The 14,554-nt window shown below is 41.8% G+C and overlaps 1 protein-coding gene across 1 annotated transcript in view; it reads right to left on the reverse strand.

The window, feature by feature from the left end:
- The window catches only part of LOC144682213 (chromodomain Y-like protein 2), a 138,748-nt gene that overhangs the window by 18,413 nt on the left and 105,781 nt on the right, over positions 1-14,554 (reverse strand). Inside the window, exon 5 of the mRNA XM_078544623.1 lies at positions 1,916-2,126. Within this exon, the coding sequence (XP_078400749.1) occupies positions 1,916-2,126 (211 nt within the window). The remainder of the gene's footprint in view (positions 1-1,915; positions 2,127-14,554) is intronic.

The following is a 14,554-nucleotide window of genomic DNA, read 5'->3' on the forward strand; positions in this document are numbered from 1 at the left end:
GATAATGCAAAATGACAAGTACCCTTTGCTTCCTCACAACAGTGAATTGCCTTGTTCAACTTAAACAGGATAATTCCTGACCACCAATGATTTTTTCGGCAGCCTTTCTCAGTGCCTGACTATCTCAGGGCTTTCTGTTATTAAAAAAACCCAACTGCCCGCTTTTATCTCGATTTCCACTTTATTTTCCCTCTATTCCGAATGGGAAAGGGATCAAAGGTTTTCCAACAATGAATGTGAGATAGTTTTTGATGACAAGAAATTGCTCATTATTCACTGTCCATAATAAACCAATAATGACATTTGTCTATTATCATCTTATTTATCTATAACTTGTGCGAATTCAGTACATTTTAAAACGCAACACTTAAAGGTGACTAGTTTTTCCCTAAAACCTTTCAGTGGAGAAATGGTCAAAACATCTTGAAACGTGACACTTGTATTAGACCATTGTTTCTTTTTTTTGGTCAGTTGAGTGTTTGATATATATGGAATATTTTCATACTAAACTACTGAGAAGTCTGCACGGGTAGAGCTTCTCCACTACGCACTGCATACTCTTTCCAGTAAAGAGACAGTCCACTTGTGGAAGCACTCAGGACTTGCAGGTTTGCAACAGTCTAGACCAGGAGTCTGCAACCTTTGGCTCCAAAGCCACATGAAGCTCTCGCACATCTCATTTGCAGCTTCCAAACTTTTCCAGTTGGACCCCATTACCATGAAAAAAGCCAAAAAAAAAAACCAACTAAGTCAAGAAACGAAAGAGTCAAGATTTTCTTATGGGAGCTTATAAAGATTAATCATCATGCTGCACTATACGGTTTCAAACAACTATTTTAACCAGAAACATCATCATGCTTGAAATAAACCTTTTTGAGTTGTATAGCTACACCGTGGTTATGGATAATGCCTTTGGTTCAAAGAAGATTTAATGGTCACGACTATTATTGTTTCTAATATAACTGATATGTTAAATTGTTCTGAATGTGATAACAGAATCCATTTTTTAATCAACAGGTGAAAATATAGTCTTAATTTCATGCATCTTAAGTTAAAGTTTGTTTTAAAGATGACTTTACTGACAAAATTATGGTAAAAAAAAGGCCAAAAAACGTAAATGAGAATTCAGAGTTAGGTTGATTTTAATTTAGCTTTTTGTTTGTAGATACATAAATTCAACCGTTTAAATACATAATTTATTATAATATATTTATTACAATTTATTTAAATATATATTTAGTTATTTAGAATTTAATTCAGTACAAGTATTTTATTTATCAATGCAAATTATTCATTCTACCAGAGACTCTTGGCAATTTGCCCAATATTTGGTTTAAAAATGCCGAATTTTCAGCTTGTGAAAATAGCTCTTCATTATCGCCAACTTTTTTTTAAAAAAAGGTTCTCTTGGTGAAAAGGTTGCCAACCCTTGTTGTGGACTTAAGAACTTCATGCACTAAATAAAATATGCTGCGTTCTATTGCCAGGACCAAGTAAGAGATATCTCAGGTCCCCAGTGACGGATGTAACTCTCTAGTCATTAAAAAGCAACACGAGGGATCGTGAATCTGCCCCTTAGTACACAGTGGAGTTGCGTATTTGCTTCACTGACTGCTGCTTCCAGCTGGTGTTCCTTCCACTTGCACCGATTGGCCCAATTGCCTTTTCCGAGACCTGAATTCTCTGCATCATGTAAAACATGGAATAGGGCAACACAATCATTTTGATTCGATAAAAGAAAACTAGAAAATGTTGGAAATGCATGGCAGGTAAACAGCAGTGTTCGTGGAGAGAAAGGAGGTGTTGACGCTTCAAGTGTGGAGCCTTTGGAAAAAGATAAAACAGGGAACAGTACATAGATACAGGTATTTTTACAATTGACAGGAGAGGTTATCTCCTTAAACCAAGAACTCACTAGAGCGACTCCCATTATCTGTGGAAAGGTGTATGATGAACATCCAGCTGGCGTTAGACGTATAGTCGCATATGGAGTCTGGAACCATGCTTTTTCACTAGCCCATACAATGTCACAGAGCGGGAGTATGGAGGCTCCCAGTCCCAGAGCTGGTCCATTGACTGCTACGACAATGGGTTTCTTAAACTGAATGAAGGCGTTCACAAAGTCCCTGAAAGAAGAAAAAAAAATATTCATTAGTCGTCAATACAATGAAATCCCACCATTCGGGGAGGGGGGGTGGCAGGGGGAGGTGGGGGTTACGTTCCCGCGAAACTGCGCAAACAGCAAACTCGCGAACGACGAACATGCTTTACAATGGGAGTCAATGACATAGATTCCAGGAATGCGAGGGCAGCATTGGTTTGTGCAGTTACTCTACAGCAAACTGTGGTATGGGACAGACTAATGTTATGACAAAAGAATCCAACTACAGACTCATCTGCTCTTTTACCATCCAAGACATGTATTGAGAATTTTAAAGAGGCCATCCTCATTTAAGAAAAACATGAATCACCTCAAAACTGGCATTCAAGGTTTTTACACAAAACCACAAACAAATTGGCGAACATTTCAAAATTGCACAGAGCCTTATTGCAGCCCTGGACCAAGAGATCTGGACATTTCCAGGCTAATCCGCTGCAACTATTCCATGTTTTACATGACGCAGAGAATTCAGGTCTCGGAAAAGGCAATTGGGCCAATCGGTGCAAGTGGAAGGAACACCAGCTGAAAACAGCAGTTAGTGAAGCAAATACACAACTCCACTGTGCACTAAGGGGCAGATTCACGATCCCTCGTGTTGCTTTTTAATGACTAGAGAGTTACATCCGTCACTGGGGACCTGAGATATCTCTTACTTGGTCCCGGCAATAGAACGCAGCATATTGGGCTGCAACCATTCCAGGCACCGTTTCTCATCCCTGGCGGAAAGGTGCTTAAAACAAAAAGAGAATTAAATGTCCACAGCTAGGACTAATGGAAGGAATTGGCTTCCAGAGACTTGGACACCATCCTCACCCTCCCCACCCCGGTAAAATGTGCTGAGGTCTCTGCTCCGTCATGGCTGCCGTGTCATCTGTATCAAACACTGACTGCGGCCACATCTGTCCAGAATAGAATGAATAACATGGAACACATTTCATTTAAGCTGTTTTTAATGAGAGAGGGGAAATAAAACGCACACAAGCGAACAATTGCTCGTGCAGTGGGTGATCTGGTGTACAAAGGCTTCAGCGTGGGTAAGCAAATACGCAAACAAGCAAGATGGGAAAGGTGGGACTTTACTGTAACAGATCACTCCTGACAATCTGGGGCATTACTCCTGATTAGTTTAGGAGCTAGAGTCCAATTTCCGACATCGTACGTGTCAACTGCCTCCAGTCAGTCACTGCGATCAGTTCCTGTTGCTACGCTGCAGTCACCACATACTCACTACGACTTAGGAATTAAACGAAAGGAAAGTAATTTTAAACTTCAAGCCATCTCAGTCACAGAATGGTTACAGCACGGAAGGAGGCCATTTGGCCCGTTGTGTCCAAGCCAGCTCTCTGCAAGAGCAACTCAGCTAGTCCTACTTCCCGGCTTTTTCCCCCATGATCCTGCGATTTTCACTATTCAGATAATTATCGAATTTCCTTTTGAAAGGCACAATTGAATCTGCCTCCACCACACTGTCAGGCAGTACATTCCAGATCCTAACCACTCACTGCATGAACATTTTTTTCCCTCATGTTGCCTTGGGTTATTTTGCCAGTTATCTTAAATTGGTGCCCTGATTCTCGGCCCTTCCACCAATTGGAACAGTTCCTCCCTATCTACCCTCTCTAGACCCCTCATGATTTTGAATGCCCCTATCGAATCTCCTCTTCACCCTCTTCTCTAAGAACAGCCCCAACTTCTCCAACCTATCTACATAACTGTAAGTCCCTCATCCTTGAAACCATTCTCATGCATCTTTTCTGCACCCTCTTCAATGCATTCAGATCATTCCTAGATTGTGGTGCCCAGAATTATAAAGGTTACCATAGCTTCCTTGCCTTTGTATTCTCTGCCACTATAAAGTCCATGAATCCTGAATACCTTCGTAGCTACTTTCTGAACATGCCCTGCCATCTTCAACGATTTGGGCACCTATATCCCCAGGTCACTCTGCTCCTGCATCCCCTTTAGAATTGTGCCCTTTATTTTATACTGCAATTCCACCTTCTTCCTACCAAAATGTATCATTTCACATTTGCTCTTTATTCTTTCATGGGATGTGGGTGTCCAATTGCCCATCCCTAATTGCTCTTGAACTGAGTGGCTTGCTTAGCCACTTCAGAGGACAGTTAAGCATCAACCACATTGCTGTGGGTCTTGAGTCACATACAGGGCAGACCAGGTAAGTAATACCCCTCCCTAAAGGGCATTAGTGAACCAGAAGGGTTTTTACAACAGTCAATGATAGTTTCATGGTCACCATTACTGAGAAAAGCTTTCAATTTCAGATTTTATTAATTTGAATTTAAATTCCACCAGCTGCTGTGGTAGGATTTGAACCCACACCCCGAGAGCATTAGCCTGGGACTACAAGATTACTAGTCCAGCGACATTACCATTGTGCCACTATCTCCCTCTTTTCTGTATTCAGTTTCATCTGCCGATTGTCTGCCCATTCCATCAGCCTGTCTGTGTCCTCTCGAAGTCTATCACTATCCTCCTCACAATACTTCCAAGTCTGAAAAGCAACTGTTCACGGCTACTCTCTATTTCCTGTCACTCAGCCAACCTGATGTTCATGCTGCCACTGTCCCTTTTACTCCATAGGCTTTAACTTTGCTGACAAGCCTGTTACATGGCATTTTATCAAAGGCATTGGGGAAGTCCATCTGCACCACACCAACCGCACCTTAATCAACTGTCTCTGTTACCTCAAAAAACTCAGCCAAGTTACTTAAACACAATTTGCCTTGTAACAAATCCACACTGGCCTTTCTGAAGTAATCCACACCTCTTCAAATGACTGTTAATTTTATCCCAGATTATAGTTTCTAAAAGCTTTCCCATCATTAAGGTTAAAGTGACTGGACTGTAGTTCCTGGATTTATCCTTATGTCCTTCTTTGAACAAGGGTGTAATTTTCGCAATTCTCCAGTCCTCTGGCACCACCCCTGTTTCCAAGGAGGTCTGGAAGATTGTGGCAATTTCCATCCTTACTTCCCTCAGACTCCTCGGATGCATCTGAGCCCTAGTGACTCATTGGGCTGAATTGTATGAGGCACCGGGCTGCCTGTCACCCTAACCCCTGGCCAAAAATGTCGGGGAGCAGGGAGAGTCCGCCAAGGAGAACACCGGCTACCCTGCTACCATTTGGGATTTCTGTGTCTCAGGAACAGGAAGTCCCACCTCAGAGAGGTGCCGGTCAATCGAAGGCTGGCAACTTTCCAGCACTTCAAGACAGAGGCGTGTGGTCCTGGATTGGGTAAACCTGTGAGGGTGTCAGCAAGTGCCAAGCTGGCAGGGTGGGGACCTGGGGTTTGAGGGGCCATGGGTGAAGGGCAACTCAGGATGGGAGAGGGGGGGAGGGGAAGGATAAAGCTTTGCTGTGGGCCCTACCCAGAGGGCCTGTTAAAGAGGGACCCCCCCCTCCTGCCTGTCACTAGCCCTCGCAGTGTTGGGGCTTGCCATATGATTTGAGCCTCTCCCACCACCGGTTAAGTCTGAGAAGCAACAGGATGAGGTCTTTAAGTGGGAATTAATTGTCCACTTAAGGGCCTCAATTGGCCCAGCAGCAGGCAGGCCATCTGCGCCATCCCCACCGCTGGTATAACTGTGGTGGGGGTCAGGGGTGAGCGGGTAGGCCACCCGCTGAATTTAAGGAGCAGCCCCCACCCCCGACCCTTCAAACCCATGGTGGGGAAGCGTAAAATCCAGGCACCTAGTATCTCAACTACCTTCTCTTTTACTGTGAGCGCGCAGCATCTTCTTCCCTGGTAATGTAGTACTTCACCAGCGTAGTACATACGCTCTGCCTCCATGCATGCCTAATCAGTCTCACTCCTCCTTTTACCACCATTTCACTATTTATCTGCCTATAGAAGACTTTTGGATTTCCTTTTTGTGTCAGCTGGCAGGCTCTTCTCATGCTCTCTCTTTGATTCTCTTACTTCTTTTTTCACTTCCCAGCTGCGCTTGCTACATTCAGCTGGTTCTCACTTGTACATCACTTGACAAACTGGATTGGCAGAAAAGTTTTCTCAGAGTTCAGTTAGTTCATGTACTTGTATATGAGATCACACAGAGCAATTGCAGAAAATAAAAATAAATCTCATGGGCAGAATTTTCCCCCCATTGGAGGGGGGGTGGGGGGGAGTTGAAGAGCGGGCGTGCAGAGGCGCGCCTCCGATCGTGCCCCCAATCGGGGTGTGCCGCCGTTTTACGTGGGTGGGCCAATTAAGGCCCGCCCAGCGTGACGTCCGCACGGTTGCACTCCCTGTGCGGGCAGGGGGGGGGCGGGGGGGAAATCCCTGAGCCAAGTGTGAGCTCTTTCGCGCATGCGCGTGAAAGATCTCACTCAACTCCCCGAGGCCAAGTGCTGCCTCAGGGAGATTGGCTGTACGTTAAAAAAATATTAAAAATAGAAAAAAAATATTCCCTGACATGTCACTTCATGCGACACTGTCACATGAGCTGGGACATGCCCATAACTTTTAAAAACACTTTCATTAAATTTTTAAAAACCTACATGAAACCTCATTTAAGGTTGGACGGGCAGGTCCATTAATTACTTTAATGACTCTGTCAATGGCCTCCATTGGCCACTGACAGGTTGGCGGGCGCACAGCTGATTTTGCTGAGCCCCCGCCGACCTGAAAATTGAAATGGGGCGGGCTGACGGCATGAGTTCTGCCCGACATCACCACGCGTCATCTTACGCATCGGCGAGCGGGTCCTACCTCCCGCCAGGAAAATCCTGGCCCATGTCTCTGGACATCACTCACCATCCCACAGTGATTCTCAGACCCAGTAGTATTAGCACGTTTATATATTATATTATATATATACATAAATATACAAGTCCAAATCATTTGTACTGAGAACAAAAGTAGACCCAGTGTTGATCCATTACTGACCATTGTTCAATCCATGCAAACACATTTTCTCTCTTTTTTGACTCCAACTTTCTATCCATGTTACAATATTGCCTTCTGTGCCACACGCCTGATTTTATTTCTAATGAGTCTCCTATGAGGCACTTTATGGAAAGCCCCCTGACAATCTGCCTATATTACATCTACTGAATTCCCCTGTAAATTGTTACCTCAGTTCAATTTGCTGAAGGTCAACCTGTCTTTAACAAAACCAAAACATTTCCAAAAAAACCCTGCCAATTTTATCTGGAATTATGGATCCCATGGCTCTGACCACAACAGGTGTTAGAATAACTGACCTGTAGATATCTGTAGGATACTCTCTAGTCCTATCACACAATTTGCAGAGTTAAGGAAGGTTGAAAAATTGTGGCCTCAGCATTTGCCAACTCCTTTCAGCAGCTGAGGGCATATGTCATCCAGACATAGGGAGGGGTGGCGAAGTGGTAATGTCACTGGCCTAATATTCCAGAGGTCCAAGGTAATGCTCTGGGGACCCAGGTGAAATCTGAATTCAATAAAAATATGGAATTAAAAGTCTGATAATGACCATTAAATCATTGTCAATTGTCGTAAAAACACCCATCTGGGTCACTGATGTCCTTGAGGGAAGGAAATCTGCTGTCCTTACCCTGGTCTGGCCTACATGTGACTCCAGACCCACAGCAAGGTGGTTGACTCTTAAATGCCCCCTGAACAAGGGCAACTGGGGATAGGCAATAAATGCTGGCCTAGCCAGCAACGCCCACATCCCACTAATGAATATAAAAAAAAGGTTGGTATATCAATGATTTGCTCCAGTATTTTTTTACAAGTGTTTGATGAAGCAGGAATGTAAGGATGCTAAAGATTATATGATGATAGAAATAACTATAGAAAAGGAATTGGTACAGAATAAAATAACACAACGCAACATGGGTACAGACTGGATGATGTATGCCCTCAGCTGCTGAAAGAAGTTGGCAAAAGCTCAGGCCACAATTTTTCAACCTTCCTTAAATATGCAAATTGTGTGATAAGACTAGAGAGTATCCTACAGGTATCTACAGGCCAGTTATTCTAACGCCTGTTGTGGTCAAAGTCTTAGGATCCATAATTCCAGCTAAAATTGCCAAGCTTTTTCGAAATGTTTTGGTTTTGTTAAAGGCAAGTTGGTCTTTAGCAAATTGAACTGAGTTTACAATTTACAAGGGAATACAGTAGATGTAATGTAGACAGATTGTCAGGAGGCTTTCCATAAAATGCCTCAAAAGAGACGCATTAGAAACAAAATCAGGCGTGTGGCACAGAGGGAAATGAAATAGCATGGATAGAAAGTTGGAGTCAAAAAAAAAAGAGAAAGTGGGTTTGCATGGATTGAAGAACGGTTGGGAATGGATCAACACTGGGTCTACTTTTGTTCTTGGTACCGATGATTTGGACTTGTATGGACGGAACAGTATCTCAAAATATTCTGATGACCATTACTCTGATAGCGAGAATGAGGTCAGAAAGAAATGGCTTTACAGAGAGAGCAGCTTTGTAGCTGAAAGTGGTTGAGGCATGGAGTGGAATTACACGCCTGCAGGACTTTATGGTCCCACCGAAGCCAATGGAGTTTTGAACGGTTCACTGCATTTTACAGCCCTGAACCCGACGTGACAGGGCTGTAAAATTCTGCCCATGGTCCACTACATATTTTATGGGAAAATATCAAGGAGAGGAAGATACAACGCTGTGGAGAAAAAGAGAGAGAAGGGTGGTGGAATTATTTTTGAGTTGCTCTAGCTGGCAGGGACATAATGGGCTGAATGGCCTCCTTCTGTGCTTCAGAGTCAGTGATTTTTTTTTCAATATATGGTTTCGAGTAAACTCGAACATCTGCTGAAATAAAATTCCTCATTTGGACTCTAACTGGTGTAACAGATGGATAGCTTAATTTAGGCCGAGTACAAAAATGAAGATAATTAAAATGTGCATAATTCAGTAAAATTCACCAATGAGATCAACAAAATTGATGATGTCAGGAAAAGCCTTGCAGTTTTTGAACTGGTGATGGAAGCCTGCTAGTAATGGCATCTGGATCCTGCTGACATACTTGGCGTCACGTCAATTATCGAATTGGAGGACATTCCAACACAACTCAATTGGCTTACTCAGGCACAGTAACCTTTCAAAATTATAAGACAGATAGAAATTACACTGATAAAGCAATCTACCTGAAACATTATTCAACCGTCAGATGTTGGCTGGTATGTCGCACATTCCCAGGATATTATATTTCAGATTCACAGCATTGAGTTTTTTTTGTGTCTTTTTAGCTCAGGATTATTAGATTATAAGTGATCATATTACTGTATATTAATGCACATGAACTTACAGGCCACAGCTTAATGCAGATTCTTGCAACCAGCAAAACTGGGGGGGTGTTAACTTGTGTAAAGAGTTGCTGACTATTCCAATGCTCTGAAAGAACTGGAGAGAAGTCTGTAAGAATTCCACCCAAAGACAATGACGTAAGTGTCGCTTAAGAACATCGTACCGATGCAAGCTGAGAGATTCTCCAAAGTGCATGCGGTTAGATTTCAGATGCCTGAGATTTGAAGGCACAAACACAGTTGTCATCCCTCTGCATCTGAGTGATAGTTCTTAGCCTTAGGCCCCTTGTAGAGGCTGCGGACTCAAAGTACAAAAAAAAAGTTAATGAACCTTCTCAAAGGTACAAAAGGTCAGAGATTGGTACAGCACACAAGGCCATTTGGCACATCGTGTGTGTGCTGGTTTTTTGACAGAGCAATGCAACAAGTTCCACTCCCCCACTGTTTCTCCAGAGTCCTGCAATATTTTTCCCTTCGAGCACTTATCCAATTTTCTTCCAAAGGCTACCATTGAATCTGCTTCTACAACTCTTACAGCAATGCTTTCCAGGTCATAACAACTTGCTGCCATTGTTACCAACCTCATTTTCAACATTTCTACCCATCAGCATTCAGCTGGCTGATGCAGACGTGGGAGCTGAAAACAACTGAATAAACATTTTGACAGAAGTGACTGGTCCAGTTTCTGCTTTTCGATGGATTTTCCTCACCATTCACAGATTTCTGATCTCCATGAGTGACGAACAGAGAGTGCGTGTGCATGTATAAAGTTTTTGTAATATTACTAAGCCATTTTCTCCTGGATCTACATTCAGCACTGTCGCTATTTTATAAGGTGAGGAATATTGCATCATGTAAAGTGTAGGGTTATATCCCTTTAAGATTACAAAGAGCAATTGCTTTCAAGTAAATTTTGGATGGGTTGGCACAGATATCAAGTAAGAGGTCTTGACTCCAATAATTAATGGTTCCAAGTAAAGTCTGCTGTTGCGTAATACCTTTCTTTGAAGTGCCGAAAGTGCGACATAGAAAGTTGTGTGAGACTCTTGATGGTCAGGAAAAGCATGCTAGATATACTGTTAATATAATACCACCAGCTGATCCCCAGCAAACGACAGTCAGCAATTAGATTAAGACAACTGCATCTGTATTCAGCCAAGAGGGGGGAACAAATGGCATAAATCAAGATGCAGAAATATGTCAGAATGTATTTTCTGATGTACTCCAAGTGGTTACAAGGTCAAAGTAAGCTTTTATTTTTATTTACCCGAGACTCAAAAATAACCTAGGAATATAAAATAGCTTATAAAACAAAACAGTGGTAAGATCTGGATAGACGGTAAAATTATACAAATTTGCAGGGAGGTTCTGAATAAAGTTCATTGGAAGAAAGGAACATTGGAGCATAGGAGCAGGAGGAGGTGATTTGGCCCTTTGAGCCTGCTCCGCATTCAATAAAACCATGGCTGATCTGGTTGTGGTCTCAGCTCCACTTTCCTGTCTGCACCCAATTAACCCTTGACTCCCTTATCTAACAAAAATCTGTCTAACTCTGCCTTGAATAAATTCAAAGACCCAGCCTCCACTACTTTCTGGGGAAGAGAATTCCACACATCAACGACTCTTTAGGAGACAAAGTTTCTCCTTATCTCTGTCTCAAAAGGGAGACTTCTTATTTTTAAAATATGTCCCCTAGTTTTAATCTCCCCCACAAGAGGAAACATGCTCCAGGTATCCACCCTATCAAGTCCCCTCAGGATCTTATATGTTTCAATAAGATCAATTCTCTCATTCATCTAAACTCCAATGGGTATAGGCCTAACCTGTTCAACCTTTCTTCATAAGACAACTCCTTCATCCCACGAATGAGTCCAGTGAACCTGCTCTGAACTGCTTCTAAAGCAATTACATAATTTTTTAAATAAGGAGATCAAAACTGCACACAGTACTCTAGATGTGGTCTCACCAGGGCCCTCAACAGCTGTGGTGAAACTTCCCCACGTTTCTATTTTATGTGATAAAAGTAACCTCAAAAGATGTATTATTAAGTAGAAGCTTCTGGTAACACCAAATGTTGTAAAATACTGTAATCTTTTAACTTTTACATGGATTTTGACCTTCCTAATAAAAACCTATACCCTTGAAAAATAGGAGTGTAAAGATAAGGAGCCATTATCCAGACTACACTCAGAAATTATGTAGTTGGGAAATGATGGGAACATATTTGTTTACTTTCATTGGGTAAAGAAAGTATTATTACTGGCCAACAAACTCCCAGAGGAACTGATATGAGTATTATCCTTGGAGGGAAAGTTAAGCCTAAGGAGAGTACATTTTGTTCCAAGTACTCGCTCCCCATTGTCTGTGTAAAAAAAATAAACAAAATGTTCCTTGACGTTTGTTTTCTTTTTTTTTAAAAGTCAAATTTTACAACCAAACAATTTTCAGTTTTGCTTGCTGCTTTGTGGAAGGTCACTGACAGGGAGGAGCCACCAGAGTTCTGGAGTGACTGCATTCATCTTAATGGGGATTGTGAACTGAGACCAGTCTGGGAGTCAATGCACATTTTGGGCACTCCTAGAGGATATCACGTGGGTTCGCTGTGAGATGCTTTCTACCCCTTGAACTGAAAACAGGCACAGATCCTTAAAAAGAAAAGTGCAACATGGTTGATTAATAGTCCTTAAATAACGTCAATCGAATAAAGCAGAGTCAAAAGTAACTTATTGTCTTGATTTAGCAGCTCTTCACAGTGTAGAATTCAACCTTCTGCGCTTTGCAACTCCAAAAGGACAACCCTGTCTGGCATGTTCTTAAAATCCCTCCTCTTCAGTCATGTTTATTTCTTCTAAAAAGTGCCTTCGCCCACAAGTTTATACCCACAACAACACCGCTTTGGAGTTAGAAATTATGATGTTTTTGGAACTCTTTTTAAGTTATTGCACTGCTTTTAAGTTACTCTACTAACTACAAATTCTGTTCTCGAGTGATGCAGACTGTGTTTCTGTCGAAGTTATTCAGTTAAAAGCCTTAACATTAAGGAGCAAATTTAATTAAAACAAAAACAAATTTCATCCTAAAATGCATCCTATTGTGATGATTCTTTTAACCTGTGGGATTAGTTTGTCCAGGCTGTTGGTGAGGTTTCCCCCCCAACACCCCCAACATCAAAGACCCAGTCAAGAGAACTACAGTGTTAACGAAATTAGCACAATGCCCTCCACCACTGTCATTAGGGTGCGCAAGAACTATTACAGTGTAAAGAATAACATTAGCAAAAAAAAAATAAACAAAGCCACTCCCTCAGACTGAAGAGAGAAGCTAATTTATTCTTCTTAAACTTCTTTGTTATAGTACTATATAGAATATACAGCACAATAAGAGGCCATTCAGCCCAACCAGGCTATGTTCTCATCAACTCTCTTCCCATCCTTCCTCATTTAACTCTTATCAGTATAGCCCTTTATTCCCTTCTCCCTCATGTAATTATCCACTTTCCACTGAAGTGCATCTATGTTACTCACCTCAACCAGCCCCTGAGGCAGTGATGTCCACACACTCATCACTGGGTAAAGATGCTTCTTCTCAATCCCCCAGTTGATTTCTTGGTGACTATCTTATACCAGTGTCCTCCATTTTTTTTCTCTTCCCCACAAGAGGAAATGCTTTCTCTATGTCTATTCTCCCATACCTCTCATAATTTCAAAGGCCTTTATTAGGTCACTGAAAAGATCACAGAGCATTAACTTGCAGGTACAGCAAGCAGTTTGGAAGGCAAATGGTTTGTTAAGCTTATGTCACAAACGGGTTGAAATTTAAGAATAAAGAAGTCTTACTACAATTATACTGGGCTTTGGTGAGACCAACACTGGAGTACTTTGTGCAGTTTTTGGCCCACTTGCCTAAGGACGGACATACTTGCCAATCACCAGATTGGTTCCTGGGATGTAGGGAATGTCATATGAGGAGAGACTGAGTTGACTAGGAATCTATTCCCCGAAGCTTAGAAGAATGAGAGATGATCTAATTAAAACTTACAATTCCTAAGGGGGCTTGACAGGGTAGATGCTGAGAATAAACAAAAACAGAAAATGCTGGAAAAATTCAGCAGGTCTAACAGCATCTGTGGAGAGAAAGAAAAAACAGAGTTAACGTTTTGAGTCCTTATGACTCTTCTTCACTCTGATTGCCGGCATCCGCGCTATTTTGCTTTTATCTTAGATGCTGAGAACGTTTGCCTTGTCTGGAGAATCGGGAGCACGGGGGTCACAGTCTCAGAATAAGGGTTTGGCCATTTAAGACTAGGATGAGGAGAAATTTCTTCACTTTACCCCAGATAGCTGTGGATGCTCAATCACTGAGTATAGTCAAGACAGAGGTAGATTGATTTTTGCGAACTAAGGGAATTAAGGAGTATGGAGTCAGTGCAGGAAGCTGGAGGTGAGGTAAATGGTTGGCCATGATCGAGTTGAATGATGGAGCAGGCACGAAGGATTAGATGGGCTACACCTGCTCCTATTTTTAATGTTCTTTCCATTAGCTTTGACTTTTTGTACCTGCTATCACCTACCATAGATTTGTTACAAGAAAATAAAAATATCAACCAAATTGGAAAACAAATCCTAATGTTTACTATGTACAAAATCACCCACAATGCTGTATACATAAATAGATAAATAACATCCTGGGGGTGACCTCTGACCCGAAACTGAACTTGACCAGCCGTTGTCATGAAGGTATAATATTTTTCACAATATTTTTCAGGTTTATTGTAAAGTTGGTTTATGGGGGGTTGTGTTTTTCTGTCTGTGTGATTTAATTACATTTTGTAGCCAAGCAGGCTGAAAGTTGAAGTTATCAAAAGTGGTAAGGTGTAGAAGTGTCTTTAATGTGTGAATGAGCAAACATGGCTGGAGTCTGAGCATGTGAGGTGAAAAGGGAATTTGCGCTTTTAGACAGATGAAGGGGGATTTGAATTTCAAAGAGAATTAATGAGAATAGTAGCAACATGAAAAGATTTATATCATGTGAAAGGTAAAGTTCCAAAGACATATGGAAACAATGGAATTTACATATTAAAAAGGGAGAAACATATATAAAGGAGAATGAGG

Source organism: Cetorhinus maximus, chromosome 6 (genome assembly GCF_964194155.1).
Source record: "Cetorhinus maximus chromosome 6, sCetMax3.hap1.1, whole genome shotgun sequence".
In the NCBI taxonomy this organism is placed as follows: Eukaryota; Metazoa; Chordata; class Chondrichthyes; order Lamniformes; family Cetorhinidae; genus Cetorhinus; species Cetorhinus maximus.